The sequence below is a fragment of the Pteropus alecto genome, unplaced genomic scaffold (assembly GCF_000325575.1).
Source record: "Pteropus alecto unplaced genomic scaffold, ASM32557v1 scaffold28, whole genome shotgun sequence".
Taxonomy (NCBI): domain Eukaryota; kingdom Metazoa; phylum Chordata; class Mammalia; order Chiroptera; family Pteropodidae; genus Pteropus; species Pteropus alecto.
In genome coordinates this window covers 3,285,994-3,311,990 of record NW_006441063.1, presented here as the reverse complement: position 1 = coordinate 3,311,990, position 25,997 = coordinate 3,285,994, and the positions used below count along the sequence as shown (strand labels likewise).

General features: G+C 38.8%; 1 protein-coding gene across 2 annotated transcripts in view; it reads right to left on the bottom strand.

Annotated features, from left to right (window-relative positions):
- SRPX (sushi repeat containing protein X-linked) overlaps window positions 1-25,997 on the bottom strand; it is a 74,729-nt gene that overhangs the window by 29,746 nt on the left and 18,986 nt on the right. For both annotated transcript variants that reach the window (XM_006918261.3, XM_025051344.1), the window contains exons 2-4: window positions 6,853-6,912; window positions 1,743-1,934; window positions 250-426 (exon numbers count right to left, since the gene is read on the bottom strand). In XM_006918261.3, the coding sequence (XP_006918323.1) occupies window positions 250-426; window positions 1,743-1,934; window positions 6,853-6,912 (429 nt within the window). The remainder of the gene's footprint in view (window positions 1-249; window positions 427-1,742; window positions 1,935-6,852; window positions 6,913-25,997) is intronic.

Here is a 25,997-nt window from a genome sequence, read left to right as displayed (position 1 = left end):
CAATAGCAAGCCAAGAAAGAGACAAACGTAGTCGGACAAAAGCCGTCAGCTGTGAATCCAGCTCGCGGATACAGACTGAGGTTAGGTCTGGGCTGAGCTAGAGAACTAGGGATGAAGGGAGCTACTGAAAGCAAAGCTGGATGCTTATGCTTTACACCCAGATATTGATGGTTCCTTTCAAATCCAATGGACGAATACCCCTGCTCCTCCCAAAGTATGTGCCTTTTGAGGGCTGTGATATTTTCTTACCAACACAGGAGGCTGGTTGGCCACTCCAGGCCTTGTTGTCCATACATGTGACCATCCGTTCCCCTTTCAGTGTGTACCCTGGTGAGCAATAGTACTCACACCGAGAGTTAAAGTAGGCACCATCTATGCACTTGAACCCTCCATTTGCTGGCATGGCAAGGGTAGGACATCGCTTTTCTGAAAAAAGAAAAGAACATATTCAGCATTTCGTAGTTTTTGTCCATAGTTTTGGAGTCCAGAAACTCTGAAAGCATACGGTGAAAAGTTAATTTAAATGTAATGGACAGAATTAGAGAAAAAAGTGGGTGGCTGCATGTCACACAGAAAGAACATGAACTTTCATATCAGACTCGCTTGGGTTGGCATCCCAGCTAAGCCACCAAGTCTTGGGTTGGGTTCCTTAGAAGCAGACCCCAAGACAAGGATTCATGTGCAAGGGATTTAGTAAGAAAGTGCTCCCAGGGGAGACCAGGGAAGGATGGGGGAGGCTGGACAAGGGAGGGGAGGAAGCTGGGCAAGGTGGGATCTCAGGCAAAGTCAGCCTTAGCCTGCTCCTGCAAGGGAGTTCTGAGGCATGAATGACACCTGAGCTTGTCCTGCCTCCAGGCAAGGAAGCTGGGCTTTCATAATCCTTTACTAGTATTGGGCAGCTCCAGGCTGCCCACAGGGCATGATGCTCTTCCTATAGAACAAAGGGAGAAGTCCTCTGAAGGAAGAGCCTTTTCTTCCTCAGAAGAAAATCTGAAGGTGCAAGTCGTTAAAAGCAAAGCACTCAGAAGCTGGGGCATGGACACAAAACTGCTAAAAGGGCATCCAGAGAGATCTGAGGAAAAGCACTAGAAGTGTCCACTATAATCACCCAGTTGCATATAGTTTGCGTAGGCTAGAGCACCTGGTTGCAGCCCTGAGCCTCAGTTTCCCTGGCAATAAGTAATGGCATCCATATCAATAGCATTGTTGCAAAAATTGAATGTATGTGAAATGTTTGGCACACAATAGGTGCTCAATAAATGGTGGCTGTTTTGAAAACCGACAGCATCTAAAATGTGCTTCGACAATGCTGTAACACTTGCAGTTTGCCAAATTCGATATGAATTTTCATGAAGCTAAAAGTCAGCCCTGCCCTACTGTCTCTGATGCTATTCTGTGAGACCCTTGATGGCAGAGCGTCTGTGTGTCTTGTTTCTAAATCTCCAACACCTAAAGTGTCCAGTACTTAATGAACAAACATAACCTATTTGCTGAACAAACCTCTGTTCTCTCCTTTCCCAAATAGTTGATCGTACCCTTCTGTCTGAAAGGTGTCATCTCATTTCCACCATATCTTAGAAACCCATTGGTTTCTGCTTACAAGGGTTTTTGTTTGTTTGTTTGTTTTTTGTTTTTTTCTCATTAAAGACCACAAAACATTCAACAGAAAGCCCTGATCTCAGAGCAGAACAACTTTGGCCCTGATTGGCCCTGAGGATCCAACATGGGGCTGGGCTACTCACGCTTGCAGATGACCTTGTCGGACCACCGCTTGTTTGACTGGCAGATCAGCTGAGAAGAGCCATGAAGCTCATAGCCCTTCCGGCAGCGAATGTCACACCTAGTTCCCAGGGCTGTTTTGTAGTATCCTCCTTCAGGGGCCCTGCAGTACACATCCCCGTACTTCACCTTGATTGGGGAGCACCACGGGGTGTCTATAGGTAGCAGAAATAAAGGAGGGGAAAAATAGAAAATAACATCTTCAGAAAGTGTCTTCTCACTCTTGAAGTCCCTGACTGGCTGCATTCCAGATTTTGGACATCCAAATAGTGTCCCATGTCTTTTAAGGTGTCTCTGGGTGAGGAGGTTATGATTGCAGGACTCAGTGTTAGACATATCTGAGTATATAGATCTGGCTTCCTCCATTACTAGCTGTGTGATCTTGGACAAGTTACTTAACCTCTCTGAGTTGATACCTACAACTATATCTTAAGAGAACTAAAAAAATAATGCATATCAAGCATCAACCACAGTGCTTACTTAGCACATAGTAAATATTCAATAACCACTTGTTCTTTTCAGTATTTCCCTTAACTAGATACATACTTTTCTCAAGGGCATTGATAGTGAACCTTAACCCCAACCATCCATACAAAGTAGTGTGTATGGGGCGGGAAGTGGTCAATAATTGGTTAATTTAGATTTTTGCCAAGTCTGTATGCATATTCTCTGTAAAAACTCATAATACTATTTTAGTTAAGGTGAATGAAGCTGTATTTCCAGGTTTTTGCCACAGGATATAATTTTGGCTTAAGGTCACAATATTTGCTCCCTATAGGGAAGTAATCCCACTTTCAGATGTGCCCAGTTGTGATTCATGTTGGGAAGAGAGTGACACTCTTCCCAACTGGCAAATTTCCAGGGTGTTTAATTTTGGTCTCCTAGTAGCCTAGAGCACAGCTAGGATGACACTAATAAATCAGAACCTCTCCTATTTACCTTAGGGAGGTGTTCTCTGATAGCCATAAAATTATTAGGGCAAGACTAGGTCCTCAATGGGAAAGTTCCCACAGTGGCCACTGCACAAGCTGTGAGGACCAGTGACAAACTCCCTAAAGCCTGCGGGACTCTCAGTGCTTTGGGCAAGAGCCCTCTCCCTCCCTACAGCTGCCTGGCTCTTCTCCATTCCACCCCAGCACCTGAGCTGTCAGCGAGTAGGCTTCGTGCGCCATCATGTGGCCAGGAAGGAGGACAAACCCTGCTTGACTGCCAGGAATTCTCTTCTGGGGATGTTTCTGAGTACCTCTCAGCCATGTCCTTGTCTGCTCTTTCACTTCTGTGCTGTCACGTCTCCTTTGGCTAATACTTCATGATATAGTTTTTCAGACAGCTGCAAGTGGGCCCTAAAGTCAGGACCCAAGCAGTATTCCCTGGACTTTCTAGGTAAAAGTGATGTCCTAAGGGCTTAGTGTAGAGCTGATTATATTCGACCATGTGGGTACAGACTTACAGGAGCTTACAGCAGGCTTATAGTCCTTCCTTGAACAAAGTTTCCTTCCTCTGAGATTTATACATATAGTCTATATATTGTAAAATTCAAAACAGCATATATGTCTCCATTATTTTCTTCTACATATAAAAGAATTCTTGAACCAATGTTAAATAATTTAGTGCCTTCTTTGGTGATGGCTCCAGAAAGGCCATGGAACTAGATTTCAAGACCACAGGTAAATGAGAAGTCTTTGGGGTATGCTTGCTTAGCACTGCCAAGCTGTGGCTCTTTCTTCTATAATCAAAATTCCTTAAGATAAATTCTGAAAAAAATCCACAGATGCCTACCTCTCAAATAAAACTAATATTTGGAACCTACTGGCTTCTGCAACTACTAGAAATGAGTTATATTTCTCTCCTTCTCTCTTTCTGCCTTTCCTTTCCAACTGTAATAGGAAAGATTGCCTACAAGGAAATTCCCAAATGTACTTGGTGTTTTGAATCTCAAATAAGCACTTTTTATAGTTCTTCAGAGGACTTCCATGATGTTAGCTCTTAAAAATCACCTGTCACTTTACCTCTTTATCATCTCCTCCCCTTCTCCCTACCTTGCCCACTGTCTCTTTCCTTAGTTTTCCCTGTCTGCCCTGTTCCCCTTCTAGCCTGCAATGCTTCTGTGCTTCCCCAATCTCTAGCCTTCTACTCTTGCCAACTGGGTCCCCTTCACTGCCTCTTTTGCCCCATCTCACAGGCCAAATTGTGGAACCCTGGACTGAAAACTGGGCTCCAAGAGAGAAAATAAAATCCCCACCGGAGGCAGGGCAAGGACGATGATGTGGGAATGAATATGGAAGACCCAGAGGGAGACGATGAAAACAGTAAGCAAGTGCAGTATGGTGGCTACAATATGGGGCAAAGAGCCTGGGCACATATTCTAACCCTATCATCTCCTAGTAACCCTGGAAAATTCACTGAATTTTTCAGGGAATCAGATTCTTCATCTACAGGAGACGGAAGTGGATAAGTTATTTTCAAAGTCCCATCTAGCTTTAAAGTTGTATGGTTAAACTCTGTTATTTTCTCCGATCCCCTACTCATCTCCCACACATGCCCACCTTATTCTTTCTTCTGACTGATGACTTTGGGTGGTCTCTTGTAACTCTTTCAATGAGGACAAATTCTTTTACATTCTGGGTCCTGATCACAATTCCACTGATGTACAAACTGGAAGAGTGTCCAATTCTCCATTTGTTTTTCACTTAAATATTGAAAACACTCATACCCTCCAGCTTCTACACTTTGACATGAGTTTAGGAGGGTCACAGTTTAAGAGTAAACTAATATGAGGCAGCATACCTGCAATTCTTACCAAACATTCTGGTTATCTTTTCCATAAATGTACACAGGACAAATATTCAAGGCTAACAGGTGCATTAGAGAATGACCTGCGAATACATATCACGAATTCACTTGTTTTGATACAACATGCGGTTAGCAGATTTTGCCCCATATTCTGCCCCTTCAAATCCTCCTAGCAGTTCTGGCTTGCACATCTAAAAGCTGTGCTGTTGTCAATGTGTGGAAAAGAAACTTGTTTTCATTTATTTGCAAAAGGAAATTTTTTTTTTTTTGGATCACTTTCCAAGACCAAATTTGGGAAGATATTTTGACAGTTTAGCGGCCTTATAGTGATAGCAATTAAAATGTCAGTGAGTGACTTGAATTTGAAGTGCATATAAGCACCGTAAGTTAAAGTGAATTAGCAAAACATTTATCACAGAGGTTTAGAGAAAAGAAGTTCTTATGCTGCCGCTTCAATTAAGATAGGGTTTATTTAGGGAGAAATCAAAATTGATTATTTAGGAAAGCTTTATCATCCTCCTGGGCGAATGTGGTAAGCATTCCAATTAACCGGAGTTCCTGGGGTAGGTAGTATCATGTAGAAGACTAATAAGGAACCACTAGCAAACTCTAGATGTTGAGTCAAAACATCTGGATTTCAAACCCAAATGTAATGTTTGCTAGTTATGTGACTCTGGGCAAGTCACCTACGCTTTCTAATCTGTGGTTCCTTCATCTATAAATAAGAAATAACAATATATCTCTACATGCCTTCCCCCTTCCCTCAATTAGTACGATGATATGATGGCATTCCAAGTAAAAGTATCAAAAGTAATACTTGCCACATTCTAAGAACACAATAAATGTGGGTTAAATTTCATTTTCTTTCTTTTGCTTAAATTTAATTTAAAAACACTTATTGAGTTTATACTGTATGTCAGGCACTATGTAGGGGCCCGAGGATCTAGAGCTAAATAAGTCTGAAAACTAAAAACTGACAATGCAAACAACTTCTCAAGAAATATTTATTCTTAAACATTCAGGGTAAATTCTAGAGTCGGCACACATTCTGGCCATCTGGTCTACCTTCCATACTTGCAATACTATGAGGTGAGGATAAACACTGGGAACAATGATGCAAGGGCACTAGACAACCCCTACTATATATGTGAAGGATCACATGTTCATGCTTGTGTTTTGGGAAGATTTTTCAACAAGAGATTTAAAGGAAAAAATATTTTTAAACCTTCAATTAATAGGAGCTGTGAACAGGAATGAATATTTGCATTCACAGGTCAAAAACAAATGTGGAATATGGTAGGAAACACACCTGTGCATAGGTACCAGTCATTATTAGAAAGATTGTTCATTTGTGTGGAAAACAGCTGAAGGACTCTCTCCAACCAAAGGCTGAGCAGTACTACCCTGATTCTCTTATAATTTAGACATATCACAAGAGAGCAGGGCAGTATCCTCTTGTCAGAATGTGGACATATTTCCTAGGCAAAATGCCACAATGGAACTTTATTAACTAATTTTCTTCAAATTATTTCTCCACTGTAAAGGGAACCAGATTCAGAGAGAAATAATCTAAATTTACCTTCACTTTTCCCAGGGCTCCCTAAGTTTCAGAGAAATGACTCACCAGAAGAAATATTTGTGGACATACTTACCTGAGTCTGCATAGAAGGTTCTTGATTAGTTTTTTTTATGCCTGGTTGGGGGGTGGGTTGCTGGAAATGTGTAGTGATGGAGTTCTTTGTCATTTAAGTTTCATGGGGGCAACACACTTTACTCATCATTTCAGGAGCCACGCTGGACTCAGAAAGAGCACGATGAAATGAGCTTATGAAAATCAAGTTCTCTCAGTCCCCATTCATCTCAGTACATTAGCAGCACTGGGTCCAGATTTGACCTTGTGTGGTTTACTCTGGATGACTGTGGCTGTAATGTATGAATCTGGCAGAACTCATGGCTTGATTTTCACTTTCATCAGCTAGAGCTCGGCTTTGCAGAAGTAAGGACAGTAAAGAAACTATGAGAATAAAATGACCACTGGGGTGCTGAAGGTCAGCACTTCAGAGTTTTCCAAATGCTTTTGTTTTCTTTTGTTTTTCTTTATTAGTTTTTTTTAATGGGAGCATATGTGTATTAATTTTAAATATTTTTTTTTTTCTGGACAGGTAATTAGAACTTTAATGTGCTGTCTGGTCACTTTATTATAGTCCGCTCTGCAGGGCCAAAAGGAAAAGTTCTCCTGGCATCAGCAGGTCCTCATTAGCACACAAGCAAAGCATTCACCTTTATATCTAGTGTGTGAGTACCCGACTTCATCATCTTCTAGCGGTGAGTCTCCAGATCCTACAATAAAAAAGAACAGAAACTGCAGCAAGAAAAGCCACATGATATGGATGAATATTTTGAAGCATTGCTTTGGCACAGTCCATGCAAGAGGGGCTATTAGAACGCAGAGCCAAGAGTGAAAGCTTCTGTGGCCATTCATGAAGGGATAGGGGACCTCTCAGAGTGAACCTGGCTGGGCTGAGATGGCCAGAGCCAATTAAAATGATCCTCAAACTGTTTGGGAATTGCCACATGCCAACCGAAATTCTGGACTCGGGATAGAGAGAAAGTCAACTTCACTCTGAGAAGATGCCAATATATATGAATCTCATGCCAGGGAAGACACAGTAAAAGGTGTGTGACTCAGACACAGCCCAGTTTCTCCAGCAATTAAAGAACACCCAATAGAATTGGGTGTTTATGGTACCTAAAACTTAGTCTATCTTGTGAAATAAATTTGGGATGAGGATAAGGAGGCAAATCAAATGTCTTAATGACAAACGAAATACAAAGCTGCTTTGGTATATTTGTAGGAAATGAGGACCAAAATTGACAACCTGGATGTTTATTCAGAAACTATCACCAAGTTAAAGTAAAATCGCTTGAAAGTCTTGCTACTCTTGAAAACCACAGCCTCAGGGAGAAAGTCTGTATTTAATTTTAAAATTTAAACTCATTTGGAAGTTGGAACTGAATCGTTATAAAAATATTAGATATTGAATTCCAGTAAGTAGTAGATCCTTAATCTTTGAAACAGTACCAGGCCCCAAACTTCAAAACAGCATCTTAAATTTAGAGATCTTTCCCTCTAGACTTTCTAGTCTGTTCACCGATTGTTGAGTTGACATCATCTTGGTAATATATTTACCTACAGGGACCTACAACCATATAGACAAGGACACTATTATGGGGTTATTCAAATCTCCATACAAGATAAGCAAATGAGTAACAGTCTCTGCTCCACTTGTATTCTAGATGAGAGATGGTGAGTGTGGAAATTGAAAATGGGGAGATGATAGAGGCTGGGACCTGTCCATTTGGAAAAGCCCCCTCCCCCACCAACTAGAGAAGCCTCGTTCTGTATTCTGCTTGCTCCAGGTTTCTTTACCTGTTCTCTAGCCACCGAGACAGATACAAAATTACATAAACTGTTCATTATTCCATATCAAAAAGTGAACATGAAAACCTGTGTTACCCTTCAGGAAAGCAATCTAGCAATATGAATCAAAAGCCTATGTTCAAACCCCTTGATCCAGTCATTCCACTTCTGGGAATTTATCCTAAGGAAATAATAATAAATATAGAAAAAAAATTTAAACACAAAGATTTCTTTGCAATGTCATTTATAATAACAAAAGACTATAAACAGACCACATAGTCAATGTTATGGTTAAATAATCCACAGTGCATTCATTGGATATAATGTACCTGTTAAAAATAATGTTTATAAAAAGATATAATAGCATATAAAAAGCTCTTTATTATATTAAGTGAAAAATGTACTATAACAAAACTACATAAATGATGTGATGTATAAAAATGTAAAAAATCAAATTAAAAATAAACAATGCACAGAAAAAAGTCTGATAATTGAATGTTTTTCTTCTAAATTTTCTACTAGAAACATGTATTACTTTCATAATGGAAAACAAACTATTATGCATATAACTCAAAGAAGCTTAGTTTCCAAACTACAGTTTGAATATATCGGAAATGTTAAAGACTCTACTGTCCCTCCCCCTCACCTTGCCCCCCATTTCTCTTCATATTCAGAGATGAACTGGAATTCCTCTAAGAATTCTTGGATTCTCCAACTCCATATGGCATATTCCTAAGCAGCATGTGATCTGTGTCATATTAAGAGCACTCTTCTCTTCCCGCAGGTCATCCTGGCCTGGCTCTAAGCAAAGAAGACAGTTGCCATAGGTTGGGTTCTCTGGGAAGTAGCTTCTGAGATGGAGTTTAGTGCACAGGATGTTTATTAGGGATCAACAACTGTGAAAAAGATGAAAGCAGGTTTGGACAGAGGGAGAAGTCAAGCTCTGATGTCAACCCAATGGCAGCCTCTCATGTTAGGCTGAAATAGCTGGACCTCTATATCCCTGCCTCAATCAGCCATTGGATATGACCCACCTTGGGAAGGACGTGAACTTGGGTGAAGCACTCCCAATGGCTGAGGCAATCTCTGAAGGGGCTGAAAGGTGATGGCTGTCTGAGAATAGCATTGCCAGTTGAGATAGTTTTTCCTTGAAGGAAGATTTGGTCAGTGCATCTCCATGACTATCACAAAACTCACTCTTTGAGAAATAACTTGAGATAAGTAAACTCATGAGAAGGGAAGGGACTGAGACCTACTGGAGAGATAGGGGAACCTGGAGTACACAGTCCCACTTTCCATCAGCATTCTAAGAAACATTCATCACATATTGTTTATTATAGTGAAAAATAAAGTATGACAATAGTGCAATGAGCAAACAAATTATCTTATATCAACAAGCTATTATATAGCCGCTAATCAAGTTTGGAATGGGAAATGTATATGAAATATAGCTAAGCAAAAAAGCAGATACTGGAAACTATATGCATGATGACATATGAAACTGAATATATGATATTGACACTTACACATATGTCAAATTTGAAATATAAGATGGGACTACTAATACCTGCTTTGGAAGATACTGTGTAAGGATGAATGCCTGAAACTAAAGCAGCCATTTTGCAACCATGAAGTAAGTAAGACATCTCAACACTAAAGATTTTCAGCCGAGGATGGTAGAGTGCAAGGATAAAAAGAACCTGGGATCTATGATGAACTTATTGAGCTAATAAATTAACCTTTGACATCTTACCTTCATACTTCTTATTAAGTCAACAATAAATGTCCTTTCGATCGAAGCCACTGTGAGTAGCATTGTTTCTTACTTGCAGCTGAATGCATTCAAACTGATACACAAACAAATGAAAAATTTACTGCCTACTATTGATAGAAAAGTGAAAAGAAAATAAATGGATATCAGCCACCTCTTGCCCCAAATTTCCAGTTTATATTTGGCCTAAACCCATACATCAACTACTATTAAAAAATGATGACAAGTCTACAAAATGGACATCCTGAAGGATATGATAAGATCAAAGACTGATCATTTATTTTCAGCAGATTGTACTTACTAAAGTTTTCTAAAGTGTTAAAGACTTTCCACGGGGTTAAAAAAAAAAAGAAGGAAAGAAAAGAAGAAAAAGAAAGAGAGAGGTGACAGGGGGATTTTCTAACAAACTCTTCTTTGTTTACAAAAGGCCATCCCTTTAGAATTCTGGTTAACCATGGTTTTATTATGACCACCATTAATCAATGCTCATATGGTTTGGATTATCACTCTTTGGAAAGAATGCTTCAGTGCTTCTTCCTCAAAACTGCAAATTCTACATTGGCTCAAAAATCAGAAACTCAGAGCCATGTAGGATTCTGTCCCTCAGCCATACCTGGAGCCAATTCCATTTATAATTCTGCTCTTCTTACAGAAACTTCATCTAATTCAACAGATTTTAAAAGAGCGAGCCACTCCTTTTTCCAAAGTTCAAAAAAGGGTCTTCCTGGCCTACTGAATCGTACCCTTTATTTCTGACTGTCCAGGTAGATAACATTAAGACCCCAAACTCACTCTTTAAAAAAATATCTATTATGTGTATTAGAATTATATCAAGAATTTTGATTTTAGAAGGCTACTAGATTGCTCCCTCCTTTACCCTAAAGTTTTCTCACTGTAAGGTGGGCAAGGGGGGTGGGAGGAAGCAACTGAGACCGATGGAAAATGTAGCCAATTTGCTAAAATTATATATTTCTTTATTGATTGTGATACATGATCTAAATGGGCAGATTTGCTGGTTCTGTGTTATAGTTTTAGCTTAAAGTGTCGGGTTTATTTTTTTAGTTATTTTGAAGACTGCTCTGCATTGTTAATGTTTTGTCAAAAATTTTTGGTTTTACCTTCATCATCATTATTCTAAATATAATTTCATTATTATCAGAAGTGCTATTTAATTGTAAACAGCATCATTAATTTTATACTGAAAGTCCATGGGAAAATAAAATTCACTTTGCAGTAGAGATTCTTGACCTGAGTCCCTGACCTCCTAGAGGACCAATGGAAGAACTTTGGGGAGTCCACGAACACCCCGTAATCAGACATGCCATTTGGTATATGAATGCACTTTCCTGGCGGGGCGGGGGGAAGCTGCTAAGTTTCAGTAAATTTTAATAAGGGTCCATGATCTAAAAAAATATTAAGAATGGTTTTACAGCATTCTTTATTATGAAGCATGTTAGGATATCTACTGAAGAAGTATGTAGTATCTCCTTAATATTCGACTCTTTTTAATATGGGAGAGGAGACAAATATTTTTAAAACAAAGATAAATGCTTATCTTTATTAGATCTTATTGGCTTTTTGAGATTATTACTGTCCAATGAAACTTTCTGCAATGATGGAAATGTTCTATATCTGTGCTGTCCAATATGGAAGCCAGTAGCCACAAGTGGCTATTGAGCACTTGAAATATGGCCAGTGTGACTGATGAACTGGATGTTTTTATTTAATTTTAATTCATTTAAATTTAAATAGCCATGTGTGGCTAGTAGCTACCATATTAAACAGCATAGGTTTAGACTTAATTTTTAAAAAAATTCTGTGGAGTCAATCACATCTTTGAATTGCTCAATGGTGAAAGCCATGTTTTATTTGCCTTGTATACCTAGAATATGATTCAGAATTCATAATCAATAAATGTAGGAAGAAAAGAAAAAAATCTGCTTTAAGTTTCTTATGACACAGAATCATCTGTCCATATGTGGAATGGTTTTATCCTACTCAGTACAGCTTCAGTATATAAATTTGAACTGTGACAATACTGAAGATATGGATGTTTAGAAAAAGGTATTTTGCACTAATGGAAGCCACAGATGTTTATTTGTGGGAGCCAGATGATTAAGTGCTAGCAAATGATTTGCCAAAGGGGTTACACTGCAGCTGCAGTAAAGTGAAAAGGACATTTGAATGGCTTCTGAACAAAGGTCAAATCCAGGCACTGCCAGGAAAACATAGTCTAAACACGAATTCGAGGATGTCGATTGTCGTATCTTTTGTTAAATTAAGGAGGTGCCTCAGAGTACCTTCAGTCCCACCAAAGGTCTTTTAAAAATTAAGGATGTGTCACAGATCCTCTCAAACAACAGAAAAGAATTTATGTCTATGACATTTGTGGGTGTGGCTTTTATCTAATGGCATGAACTCTAAGAAGATTCACAGAAGACCCACAAAGTTCTTAAGGAGTTATATATGCAGAAATATCACCAGCATGACTGAGGGGAACAGAGATATTACAGAACAAAGAGAAGCCTTTGAACTCCCAGAATTCTACTGTCAGGAAGCAGGCTCATAGAACTGCTTAGCTGTAAATAGGTGTCACCTTTCATGAAAATCCTGCAGGATTTTCCTGAGTACCTTGTGGTACAGATTTTATCTGAGACTGTATCCCCGTTTGGCTCTTTTTTGCTTCCTTCTCTTACTTAATAGGTTTTCCCTGAGAGCAGTCCCTCAAGTCACAGGCTCTGCTTCTAGGGAACCAAGTTAAGACAGCTATTGAATCTCCCTAAAACTCAAATACCCCAGTCAGCCATGTCTCATGGGATTGCGATAAAGGTTAAATGCCATATGTATTATGTTTTAAAATATTTCATTAAAATAATTACTACTATACTTGGTTTGTTTTACAAGCTATTTGATGGTTCATAATCACATGTTCTACTTAATTCGGTGGGTATATATCTTAGGCTTCTACTACCTTGAGCTGCTATGTATGTAAATGAGCTTCTGGTAAAAAAAATATTAAAATATGACAAACTTTGGCCTGATATGTTTTCAAGATTTTTTTAGAGCATTAGCATAGTCAGGCATCTGAGTGCTACCAATGTTTTCTGTGTGTTTTTAAATTCCTCTGTCTAAATCATCTTCTTGTATAATTTATGACTTAGAAAAAAAATAATATCTACTAATTTTTAATTTAATAACCCCCAGGAAAAGTCACATACTCAATCCTCTCTAGTAAAATAAACTATTGGCAAGTTTAATCTATGAATTCAGATGTTCAGATGATAAAATTTGCTTTAGGAAAATGTGACTTTCAGGCTCGAGCTATTAGTATAGTTTATCCTTTGAGGCAGGAAACCCCCTGTGGTTCTCTACTATATGCCTTCATGACCTAAAGATCTTTACAAAATGAAAACCTACAGAAAGTTACTTTATTGCTGTGAAGTATTACTACTCTCTCACATTCTGGTGGCTCTTGCTAACACATGAGTGTTCAAACATTTTGGAAGATCCCAAGGAAGGGTGGACACAGTGGTAACCCTTCTCTTCTCCATGGGTAAATTTGCAAAGGTTTCATAGCTAGAAAGTCCTAATATATGAGGAGGCATTGAAGAAGCCCAGGAGTGAGTCTCACATGTCTGACTGGCAGGCAAGAGCTGCTCTGTTATATCTTGGCAAAGTTTTGAGACAGGAGAGATGTCCAGGAGCTGTGTATAAATGTCTGTGTTTGAAGGAGTAGAGCAAGGAAGACATTTTAGCTTTTCAAGGGCATCAACTTCAACTCCAAGTTGCAGACCCAGAACAAGTAAGCAGAGGGCCAGAAACTATAAATAAGACACTCTTCCTTAGAAGCCTTACTTCTCTAAATCAGTGGCAGACTAACGGATGAAAGCTCAAGGGCAAGAAAAGGTGAAGAAGTACACAGAAAACCATGCCTGTTTCACGTGGAAAAACGGAATCCTGAAAGATTGATCTAAACCTTTTGCTATTAGTGAAGAATAGATTGAAGAAAATGTTTATTACCGGTGTTTTGTTTTGTTTTGTTTTGTTGGCAGGGGGCGGGGAGAAGGGGAGAGAATATTCACCAAAATGTTCAGATAGGACAAGTTTAAAGTACATCTCAGACATTCACCTCACCATACACCTGTCATTCCCCTTCTCTGTCATGATCCCAAGCCCCTCACATGTACCAACAATCAACTAGAGTACTGTGTTTCAAACTTTTTGACTGTCGTTCAGCATTATTATCAATTGCACTCCCTTTCACACATTAAAAAATGTGCTGATGGAAAATAAATAATATATTCAACCAAATAATAGGTCATAGTAGAATAGATTTCTTCATATGGGTCTTCATTACAAAAATTAGAAAAGCAGTGATTTGGAATATTTTGAAAATCCATAAGTAACAGCCTTGTCTAGCTAATTTAATTCTTTCTTCCCTCAAAATGAATATATCTGACTATCGGAGAAAGGCTTCCAGGGGCAGTGGTGGAGCATTTGCTTTCCCCTGATTTGTTCAGGACATAGATGTTCTATCACATGAAATGTCAAGCAGGGACAGAGTTCCCTCAACTGTTCATGGCCATCATCTCTCGTAGGATGCAATTACAAGAGTGCTGGAATTAAGTTCCAGCTCTTCTATTAATTACAGGTTCTTGACTAGAGAAGCCACTTTCCCTTCCTGAGCCACAGTTTGCTCGTCTGTAAAAGGGAGTGACCAGTGGTGGGGAGAAGAGTGAAGTACATGTTTTCAAATCACGTTCCCTCAGAACATTCCCATCTTCAACCTCTTGTAGGGATCACCATAGTCAAGCGCATCAACTGGCCCTCCTCCTCCTCCTCCTCCTCCTCCAACTAGTAATAAACAATTATCATGATGCATCACTCTAAACTTCACCAGGTTCTTTCATTTCCATTGCTTAAGTCCTATGTGTAATGCCATGAGGTAGGTATCATCCAGGGGCTAGAATATGAAATGGGAGGTCCGTGACTCTTTGCTACCTTGTTCATGACTGTATTCTCAGCTCAGAGAATTAAGTGAATATCAGTTACAAAAAAAAAAAACAATGATTGAACACTTCTGACTGTAAATCATATGTAATTTCACAGCTACTTGTTTCTGTCTTCATGCCTTTGCATAACCAACCCAAAACGCCCTTCCCTTCCTCTCAGTCCATTTCCTGTTTTAAAAGCTATTTCAAAGCCTGGCTCCCTCTTCTAGTTTGTCTTGTCTAATCTTTAATTCTATTCACATTGATATTCTCTGTTCATATTTTTGAATTAGCACTAATCTTATACTGCTTTCAATTTTCAGAAGTCATTTCAGATGTGTGTAGGTTCTGTCTTTCCAAGTAGACATCAAACTCCTCAAGAAATATGATTGAGTTTTGTTTCTACTTACTGCCCCAGTGAAACTAACAAGGTGCCTCTCCACCGAGAGTCCCTAAAAAAGGTTCTTCCTGTCAAAACTTTAGTCTATACACTACTGAGCAGCTTGAGCAGTTTCACCAGTGTCAAAATGAGACACCCATCTGTTAGTGAAGGTTGTACTTACAGAAACAGATACTGTATTTAAGATTCAAAAAGGCTGCCCAAATAAAGCTGCTACTGGTGCATAGTTCTTGGCAGTAAATCGGTGGTATAATTTACAAAATTCTGGCACATTATGGCAAAACTGAGAAAACAGGACTTAGGAAAGAGAGGTTATTAAGAAAATAAAAATGCAGGGGTGTGTACTGAGAATGGTAGGCAGCAAGCCTTTAATTGCACAGCTGTAGAATGATATTTTAATAGGTTAAATGACAGAGAGAGAAGAAACTGTGAGAAGATACTTTCAGAAAACAGACCTTAAATGAACATGATAAGAATGTCTATAAGTGACAGACTGCAGCCTAGTCAGCTGAAACCTGCGGCTTTGTCCTTCTGGAACATTCTCTGTTTCCCTGACCCAAGGATGAAAACTTTGACTTCATTTGAAGCCTTTTATACACAATTTATTTGGCCAATTCTGCCTGTGATAAGAGGTAGAACGGTTTCTTTTCTAAGTAGTTTCTCTCTTGGATTTAGAAAGCATCCATTTTCCATTCAATGCCCTTGAACTGACAGTCATACACTGGCTGCTGTCAGTTATTATTTTCACTTAACTTCAAGTTCTGGAGTGGGGCGGGGAGAGAGGAAGAATTGAACTGATGGCAATTCTTGTTTTCAAAATTATAATCCGTAGGCCTTGTGTAATACCTGTTGGGAGAGACTAAACTCCAATGTACAATACCTAGTGCTACCCCTTTCTAGGTGTGATGGACATCTACTGTGTTCTTCTAAATGAAATAGGACCCCTCCTTTTGGAGAACAGCATAATTCCCTATGTCACCCATGTGGTTCTAGTGGAGATGGCTTTGTCCTATCCCCTGACCATAGGAACGATCACATGGACCAAGCTGGGACAATCGGATCCTTCAGAGTATTTTTCTCTGGTGGTAAAATAAAGAAGATGTGAGCTCTATAGCTGCTAAATGACAAAGTTAAGTCTCATAAAGAATTCTAATACAAGAGAATAAAATTGTCAGAGAAAAGCAGAGACAAACAGAGAAAGAGGGAGAGAAAGAGAGATCCTACAGTATTTGAGCCTTTGGTTTCAGCATTCCTTGGGCCCACCAGCATACCCTTGCCCTTATATAAAACAATAAAATCTCCCTTTGCCAAAGCTAGTTCAAGATGTCACTTGCCATCAAGAGTTCTGACTTAAACTGTAGGCCATCAATTCACATTTAAATGAAATGAATGACTAAAACATATGGCATGACATCTGGTTTGGGATAAGAAATCAGTCTTGGCATATCACCTCCAATTCCTTATTTCAAAACAATACTGTATCTCCGATTTAAAACACAATAGTGTGCTCTTCAATAAATTTAATGGGACTAGCTTTATTTTTAATAAAATACATTAGATCAGAATAGGGGGAGAAAGTAAATACTTATAACATACTGTATATAGTATTGTTTCAGTAATATATGTACATTTTATGTACATTTCATTGATTCCAAAAAAGCACTTTTTTTTTCACATTTTAATTTCTCTGAACTTGTGGTGACCTTTACAATCAATGGAATGGCCTATTTTAATTAGCATCACTCTTTTTTTTTAGTGGTATCTAAAATAATGGTGCCTCTGACAACTGATGGCATCTTAGATTTGATGACATACTGTGTGTATGTATGTGTATGTTTTGGATTGTGACGTAAAATATATTTCTTACTGCAGGTAGCAATCAAAAGAATTTGAAAGCAACTGTATTACACACTTTATCTGGGGATCCCAAATTGATAATCAGGCAGAGTAATCTTTGCTATACATATCAACTAAGGCATTTACCCTAGTATTTACATAATGCCTTAACACAAGGAATTGTACAAAGGGTTCCCAAAATGGCTTCTTTCTTATTAAGGGAACTCCCTGATCTTCATGGCTAAGATTCAAGTAGCAGAACAGGCAAATAGAGATAACATATTGGATCAATGGGCTTCTAGTGTTATTCAACAAATACCACATGCAGGCCCCTGCCCAAAGAGAAGCTCAGATTGGCTTATAACTCTACCAGGATTTCAAGGCACTGATGAAAGGGGAGCCCAAGTACCTCTCATCTACAGATGGCAGTGTCCCAAAGGCATATATGTAAATCAGCCGTATCGTTAACTTGACTTTCCCTTGGACGCATATTATAAATGATGATCAGACCCCTTGGGGAGTCCACAAGAACCATTTTAAGTCATGATGTAATCCAACTCTAGATGTGCCTGGGGGTGACTCAATACCCACTAAAAAGAGAGGATATCTTCCCCTCTCCAGTGCCTGCTACATCCCATATCCACTGCTACTCACCCTCATCCTGGAACGCAGCATTCAGGATCATTCTATTCCCAGTACAATTATCCTGCTAGTTGACAGTCTTGAACTGTTGACTTAGAGTCTAACAAAGAGACTAATACACATTTGAATATTTACATTTGAATATTTGTGTCCTGGTTTCCCTTACTGAAAAGCCTCTGGCCCAAGAATTCAAAGCTTAGAAATTCCAGATGCAAATATGAATTACAATTTTTATGTCTTGGCTGCTCTGGAGGATGCTGCAACTTGTCAATACAGGAGCCTGCAGGTATGCTGGCCTTTTCCCAGCCCCTTGCTGGGGAAAGGCCTGCAGTGACAAGCTCCCTTTGTCCTTCCTGCAGTACTTCCAGTCATCAGTAAGCCCTTCGGTCAAAGCAAGACTGTTTTCAGGGAGAGAACTGGTGGAATTGGTCAAGATCCTATTTGTAGGGATAAGGCCAAGTCTCAGAAACCATGGACCACTGAAGAAGGAAGTATAAACCTTTAAGGGAACTTTACCAAAGTTGTATCTTTCTGAGCTATTTTCCAATACCCTGATGAGTACAAGATAAGAAGGAAGCAGCCAAATAAAAGGTAAGTGAAATGAAGTAGCAGTGATTCCTACAACCTTTCATCACACAGGAGCAGCTCTGTGAAGAACCACCTTATTCGGCCTTATTGGCCAAAGTAGACACCACTGAGTCCTAATGCAGGTATTTGTGGTTTGTAGGAGGAAAAAGGACATACTATTTAGTGGACAGAAACTATCCCAGGCACTGCTCTGGGTGGTTTACATAAAATATTTAATCAATGTATTCACATGAAGCCTGTCCAAAAGGAATGAAAAATGCAAACATGCTGTTTTGCATCTGTTACAAAAGTTGTCAGAAATTTCATTGTTGGGCATTGATCTTCGAAAGTTTTTCTAGATGTATGGTAGTCATGTCATATTCAAAGTCTATACAGCAAGGTCAAATTAAATCAGGTATGGGATTTTTTTCATCATTAAGGATGCATTGGGAAAGTAAGAAAGTAAGATATGGGCATTAGAGCATGAATGCAGATGTCTCCTAGAACTATCACTCTTCAATGAAATGCTGAGCAACAAATTGCAAATGAAAAATTATGGCAGGCAGTTAAGTGGGAAACATCCTAGGCAGATTTTTCCTCTCCTCCCTTGGTAAACACACACAAAAATTTTCAAATGTTAGCAAATGGCAACTCTGTTTTATTATAAAATCTTGAACAAGTGATGGGTTAGCCATCTCCACAGACAATTTTCTAGTTTGTGAATCTGAGGAGGGCAGTTTTAGGAGGTCCAAGTGTCCTTCAACTCAATCGAATTTTTAAATGTATTTAAAAATACATTTAAAAGAAAGGGAATCAATTTCAAAGTCTAGTAATTAGGACTCTATTTCAAGCAGTATGGGAGTCTTTACAGTCTAACTGTGCTCACGTGAAAATCAACTAAAAATTCTGAACGAATTTTTTGTTTAAATTTTGAAGTCCACTTTGAGTTTGCAAGAAAGTAAGAAATACTCAAAGGCCAAAACATTTACAAAAGTGGGAACCTGGTCAGGTAAGCAGATATTGGGGCTCGCCTTTCATTTTGAGGACAACTGCCAAAACTGAGCTTTGATATCCATGGAGCAATGAGACTCAGATACAGAAGATAAACTCTAGGGACCACTCAAGAGTGGCAGTTTCAGAGACCTCCTATCTCCCCTCACCTCCCACACAGAGCTGATACGCAGAAGGTTTAACAAGTTCAGTGTATAGGGTGAACTAGAAATAAATCCATTCCTTGTATCAGGGCTACAAAGAAAAGTTCTTCTCTTATACCCAGGTACTGAATGGAAGATGAAAAAGCCTCCCATGAGAATTCGTAACCACATTATTATTGCTATTATTACTGAAACCTGATTAATAATAATTAATAATAATAATAATAATTAAAACCACAGTGATACCAGTTCACACTCAACCACTCTGCCAAAAATTTTAAAATCTAACAAAATCAAGTGTTGACAAGGACATTGAGCGGGGTAAACACACATTGGTGGCAAAAGTTTAAATTGGTACAACATCTTTAGTAAATGATTTGTTATCATTGAACAAAGTCAATGTTATACATGCACTGTGATTCAGCAATTCCACCCCTAGGTATTTATTCTAGAGAAATTCCTGCACATTGTTCCAGGGAAATAGACAAGAATCTTCCCAACAACACCGTTTGTAATAACATAAAACTAGCAACAACCCAAATGTACATCAAGAGTAGCATGAATAAACCATGGTATATTTACCATACAGCAATGTGAATGAACAAACTAAAACCGCATGCAACAATGTGAACAAATCTTAAGAATCTAACGTTGAGAGAGAAAAACAAGTTATAGAAAAACACATTCAGTATGAGTCTATTTATACAAAGGTCAAAAGCATGCAAAAGTAAATAATACATTGTTAGAGGTATAAACATATTCAGAAATACTATAAAGAAAGTCACAGGAATGATAAACCCAAAGTTAGGATATTTGTTACCTCTGAGGAGATAGAAGGGGTGGGATCCAGCAGGGGCTTAGGAAGGGCTTCAAGGTAACACTCATGGGTTTGTTTGTTTGTTTGTTTTGGGGGGGGGTAATGTTCTTTTTGTTAAACTAGCTGGTATATATAGAGGTAATTTGTTGTTATTGTTCTTTTATTACATATAACATAAATATTATTTTGTTCTACTCAATGTTAAATTTGTTATTTTTTTTCAATGTTTAATTTAAATAATATTTTTTTTCAACCAGAGCAATTATAATGTAATTGATGCAAAAAGAGTTTGTTTGTTAGGTTGGTTTCTCATTTGTTTGCAATTATAAGAACTCGTTTATCCTAGAAGTTAAGAATGACTGTTTGGGCCTCAACTAAAAGGCATACTCTGCCAATAAAATTAGAGAATCTTAAATCTGGAAATGCTCTTGGAAGATAATCTGAAGCAGACACCAGCTGCTTCAAGGACTGAGTTTCCCAAAGAAAACTCGAAGTCTAGAGACATAGCCACTCCAGCTTACTCTCAAGCAGCTCTCAACGTTTTACCTCTAGGATGATCTAAAATTCTTCCTTAAGGTCCACTTAAAATCTTTCTTGCTTTTATATGTATGCCAATATCCTACCTTTGCCACTATAAATGCTCAGGACAAACTTTCTGTGTGGGTCAGATAAACCTGGGAAAGGGATGATGAGAACATATCAAGGTAGACAGAGAAGGCTTCTTGAGGCTTAGGCAACAAAACTGGGTCAAATGGAACCAAGACCTAGTCCATGAAGTCACCCAAGGAGACACTGGAATTTCCCATCTCCGCAGTGGGAAGTTGGAGTTCTGAATCTAGACTGCTCAGGGGAGAAGGACCAAGAAGTCCTGGTTACCATAGCAAGATGAGAAAGAGTTTAAAGTCTAAGAGAAAACAAAAGCAGAAAGGCTTACAAATTAAATCCATAAAATATATTTTCCCAAACAGATAAGGAAAACTTAAAAAGATCAGCAATATCTAGTGTTGGTTAGATTATGGGGAAATCATTTTATATATTGCTTATAGGTGTGCAATTGAGAAGACTCTTTCTGGAAAGCAAACCAGCAAAACACATGAAAAATCTTAAAAATACACATGCACCTTGATCCGGCCACTACCAGAATTCATCTTAAGGAAACAATAGAGAAGTGTACATAAACAAAGATGTTTGTTATGATGGTGTTTATACTAACACAAAGTTAAAACACTCTAATGCCCATCAAGAGGGGACTAGTTAAATAAATTGAGATATAGCTATTAAAAGTAATGATGTAAATAGTAATGAAATGATGATGGCAACAAACTAAAGCATGGGGGTGCTAATGTCTATAAATTTGAAATGTATTAAAAAACTACATGTATTGATGAATGGATAGAGGGATTGACAGATATTCAATGAAGCATGTATAAATGTTAATTGTAGAACCTAGCTGGTATCATATGGTTGTTCACCATATAAATGCTTTCAACTTTTCAGTGTGTTTGAAATTTTTGGCAACATTTTGCTTATACCATGAATTTTAAGTTTATAAAAAGCAAATTACCTAAAACTAGATAGAAAATAACATTATTTTAATTGTGTTAATGTTTGTATAAAACAGAACCTAGAAACATAAACACCAGTATTAAAAGTGGTTATCTCTGTGTGGTAGATTATAGGTGACTTGATTTTCCTTTTCATATTTTATGCTCTTCTATCTTTTCAGATTTTTTCAATGGCCTGGTGTTACTTTTACAGTTATTTAGTAAAGTTATTTCCAAAAAAGAAAAAAAGAAAAAAAGAAAAACATAGAGAAAAGAACTAAAGAATGTCAAGAATGGAAAGCCGGAAGTGGGTAGGTTTGGGAGTAGGGCAGAGAGTTTAAGCCCAAAGCCCAGGAGAATTGTGCTGACCCTGCTGTTGCTATGAGAGCTGCCTTTCAGGACCCCAGCTCTGAACACAGTCGTGCCCCCTCTAAGGAATCTGGCAGCTTCTGAGATCACCTGCTGCTCCCACAGTCATGTGGAAGAATCACTAAATTGGGGACTAGGTGAGGGCAACATCTTGTTCATCATATTATGATGCAAACTACCCAGATTCCATATAGCTTAATATAAATGAAGAGTTTTAAAGTGACAAGAAGATAAAAGATGAATTACACCACTTGAGAATCGGTGGAAACATTAATAGATTAACAAGACTAAAACTAGATTTTCTCAACTCCTGCTGTGCTTCTGTCACCTTCACGGAGATAAACCATCATCAGACTAGAAAAATCCACACATTAGGAAGAGGGGCTTGAAACGAGAGAGTTCTGAGCCTCCAGCTGGCTGCTTTACCTAAGCTCAAATTTCCAGATCCAAGGAAACTACATCTCAGGGATTATAAAACAGTAGAGGGCAGCTGTGGAGGGCATACTGTGAAATTATTCATCATAATCACTGAAAAACTAAATGAAACCAAAGAAGTGTCAAAGACTAAGGATGGGCAAGTTTCAAACTGATAAAAATATGGAGTATGTAAACCATAAACATGGAAAACTTCAATTCTATCTTAAGCTTTATTTTAGAACATATTATTAAACAGAAAAAAAATCGGACATATAATTTTTCAATGGTGATAATTTGGAATCAGCATTGGTTTAAAAATAACAAATTGGGCCAAATTAACCTCATTTCCTTGATTTACTCAAGAAAATGTCTTCTCCGACATAGCATAACTTGTCTGCATAAAAGCTGATATGCCTTCATCTGATATTCCTTTAACTGGACTGTAATACCTTAAGGGGTTGAAAGTAATCTAAAGAAATACTAATTTGAATATGGTGTTCCCATAAACAGTGAGTTTTTAACTTTTTAAAACTACAACCCACAGTAGGAAAAAATTGTATCTTATGACTCAACATACACATATATTTATATGACTAAAATATAAGTTTTGGAGAACAGTACTTGAGGTGTAATGTCCTCTCATATTTTCAATTCTATTCTGTTTTAGTCTTGAAAAAGCACTGGTCATGACCCAGTAAATGGATTTCACAATCCATTAGCGGGTAACACTCTCTCAGGAGGTGAGCTGCAGGGCTTTGTGTAGTTCTAGGAGTGAATGAAGAATTAACAAGAATAATGTGAAGAAAGTACACACCTGGAGAGGGCAGGATCTCAGTTTCGCTCCTCCCAAGCAGATCCTGAGATGAGAACTTGGTGTAGGAAGGTCATTTGGGAGCAAAGTGAGAAAGTAATGGAAGTGAGAGAGGAAAACGAGAGAAGTCTATAAAGATGTGCTAAGGAGCAGGCTGCTTCTGGGGGTAACCAGGACTTATTCCCATGGGAGAATCTCTGGGGAACTTGGAAGCTATGGTATTTATCTACTGACTCCTCCCCGTCCTTGGTTGAGGGCTAGCCCCAGGGATGTTAAACTCCTACTCTTGCAGAACTTTCTGCTGAGCAAGCTCCCACAGCACTGGAGAAAGCCTGCAGGCAAAGCCTCTGAGACAGGGACATCTGAGGCCAGAAGCTGTCAGGATGAGTGGGAACTGTCTACTTTGCTGCAAGGGAATGTAGAGGTGGGCTGAGTAGAGATGGGACAGGGCATCAACAGAGGCAGTTACAAATGGGCAAAACTGACAGATGAAGAAATCATCAGAGGCAGTAGCTGATTTGAAACTACAAGGAGAAATTTAATAGAGATTATAAATAAGGAGTCTTGCATTTCTCTTCCTACACTAAGCTGTACATACCCAGTATGGAGGGACCCGCCCTGGCAGACATGGGAGACAATGGTTACGTAGTTGCCCATGTTGTGAGTGGGCAGGTGAAGCAGCTTCTAAAAAGGAGAAAGCAACAGTGACCAGCAGGAGGACAGAGACTAAACCACAGAAGGCTAGTTTATCCTGGACCAACTGCACTGGGCGTACAGGCCATTTTAGCCAATTCTTGGGGCCACACTTTGCAAATGACACAGACATGCTGGAAGATGCTAGAAAGAAAAACCAAAAAGTGACCAGCATGTGCTAGCTCGAGTAACAAGTAAATAAGTAAAACATATAAGTAAAAAGTTTGTCAAATGAAGAAACTTTACATTTATAGTCTGAAGGAAATTAGACTTAGGGGAAATAGAATCCCTGTGCTCTTATTTCTCATGGATGAAAATCCAGAGAGACTAGCTCTGTATATTGTAATTCAAGTGAAAAATAGGGACAATGTCTGGAAGTTATCCAGAGACTGGCTTCAGCCCAATGTGAGGCAGGATTTTCTAAGGCTTTGAGACCATCTTGAGACACCATCAAAGCTCATGGAGCCTGGAAGTGTTCCCACAAGGCTGGCAAATGCTGACAAGGGAAGTATGATGGGAGCTTTCTGCACTGGGGAGGAAGGTGGGGAGCTCTAAGGTCCTTTCCAAGGTTAAGATTCTGTAGTTCTGAGAAATTATAATACCAAACAATGTCTCACACACAGACCCAGATTGCCTTTTATGTCACTGAAAAGCAACCTTTGGAGAGGAAGGGATGAAAGAAGACTCTAAAAATAAGAAATAGAAATGATAAAAAAAAAAAAAAGAAAGAAAGAAAAGAAATATGATTAACACCTACAAAAGATCATTTTGTCAGCCCTAGGGAAGAAGGAAGGATCTACGGCTTTCAATACACTGTTGTTTACAAACTTGGGCCCCTGTCCCTTCCCCCGCTGTAAAAGAAAGGTGAGGAGAGAGGAGAGAGAGAAGCCTTAGAGAATACTCATTCCACATGTCTCATATTAAAAGTAAAAAGAGGAAAACAAGAGGTTTCGGTATTGTCACTTAGAAAATACGCTACAGATACTCTCACACATATTGTTGGAGCGTTGGAGCACAGACGTGCAGGAAAATATAAATCCAGATGTGCCTGGCTTGTTAGAAGCATGCATAGCAAATATTAAACAAGCAAGTACCCTGAGTTGGGGGCCAAGAGCAGGCATGATTATCACTATGATTTTCGGCTGTGGCAAATGCCTCTTTTTAAGTAGGATTCGTCAGCACTGATGGTACAAAGATTATGCAGCCGCCAGGAAGCAAAAGTACCCTGGAGAGTAGAATAAAAGAACTTTTAAAAGGAAAATGAATTTTTAAGATGGATGAGAGAGGTGACTTGTTGCATAATAAAAGGCATTAGTAGAATATTAAGTTCTGAGGCCCCAGCAAAAAAATCAGAAGTCATACCATATGCCACCTGTCTCTTCTTCTGCACTTTTCCCAATCTGTCCACCACCAGTCATTCCTCTTCTGTACACCTTTTCTAAATGTTTCATTTAAAGATAAGTGCACAGTTCAATGAATTGTTACAACTGAACACACCCATGTAAAAGCACTCAGATCAAGAAATGAAACATGACCAGAATCACGCCACCATCTTAGCTTCTAACACCATCATAAGTTGATTTTCTTTCACATACTTAAAAGCTGTAGAAAGAAAGTCGTGAGCAGGTTAAAAATTCGGTGTGGCATCTTCAGAGGTGAGGTTCTGTGAACAGCACAGTGTCTTTTTAGAAGAGTAGAACAATGGAGTGGGTACTAGGAAGGCTCATCCAGCTCTGCTACCATCTACCTATGTGACTGTGGTCAGCCCCACCATCTCTCAGAGCTTCCGTTTCCTCCTGTTTAAACATGGAGTTGGTGTATTCTATTGAAGATTTTAAAATTGAGACACCAGGCATTGTATCAGAGGGAAAGACTTGATTTCAAGATTGTGAGCAAAAGGACACAGATGAGGAGAAAGATGGGACTGATAAATTGAGACTGGCTAGAGAAAAGGAGAGAAGGTTCCAGATACCAGTGTTGGGTGCTCCGGTT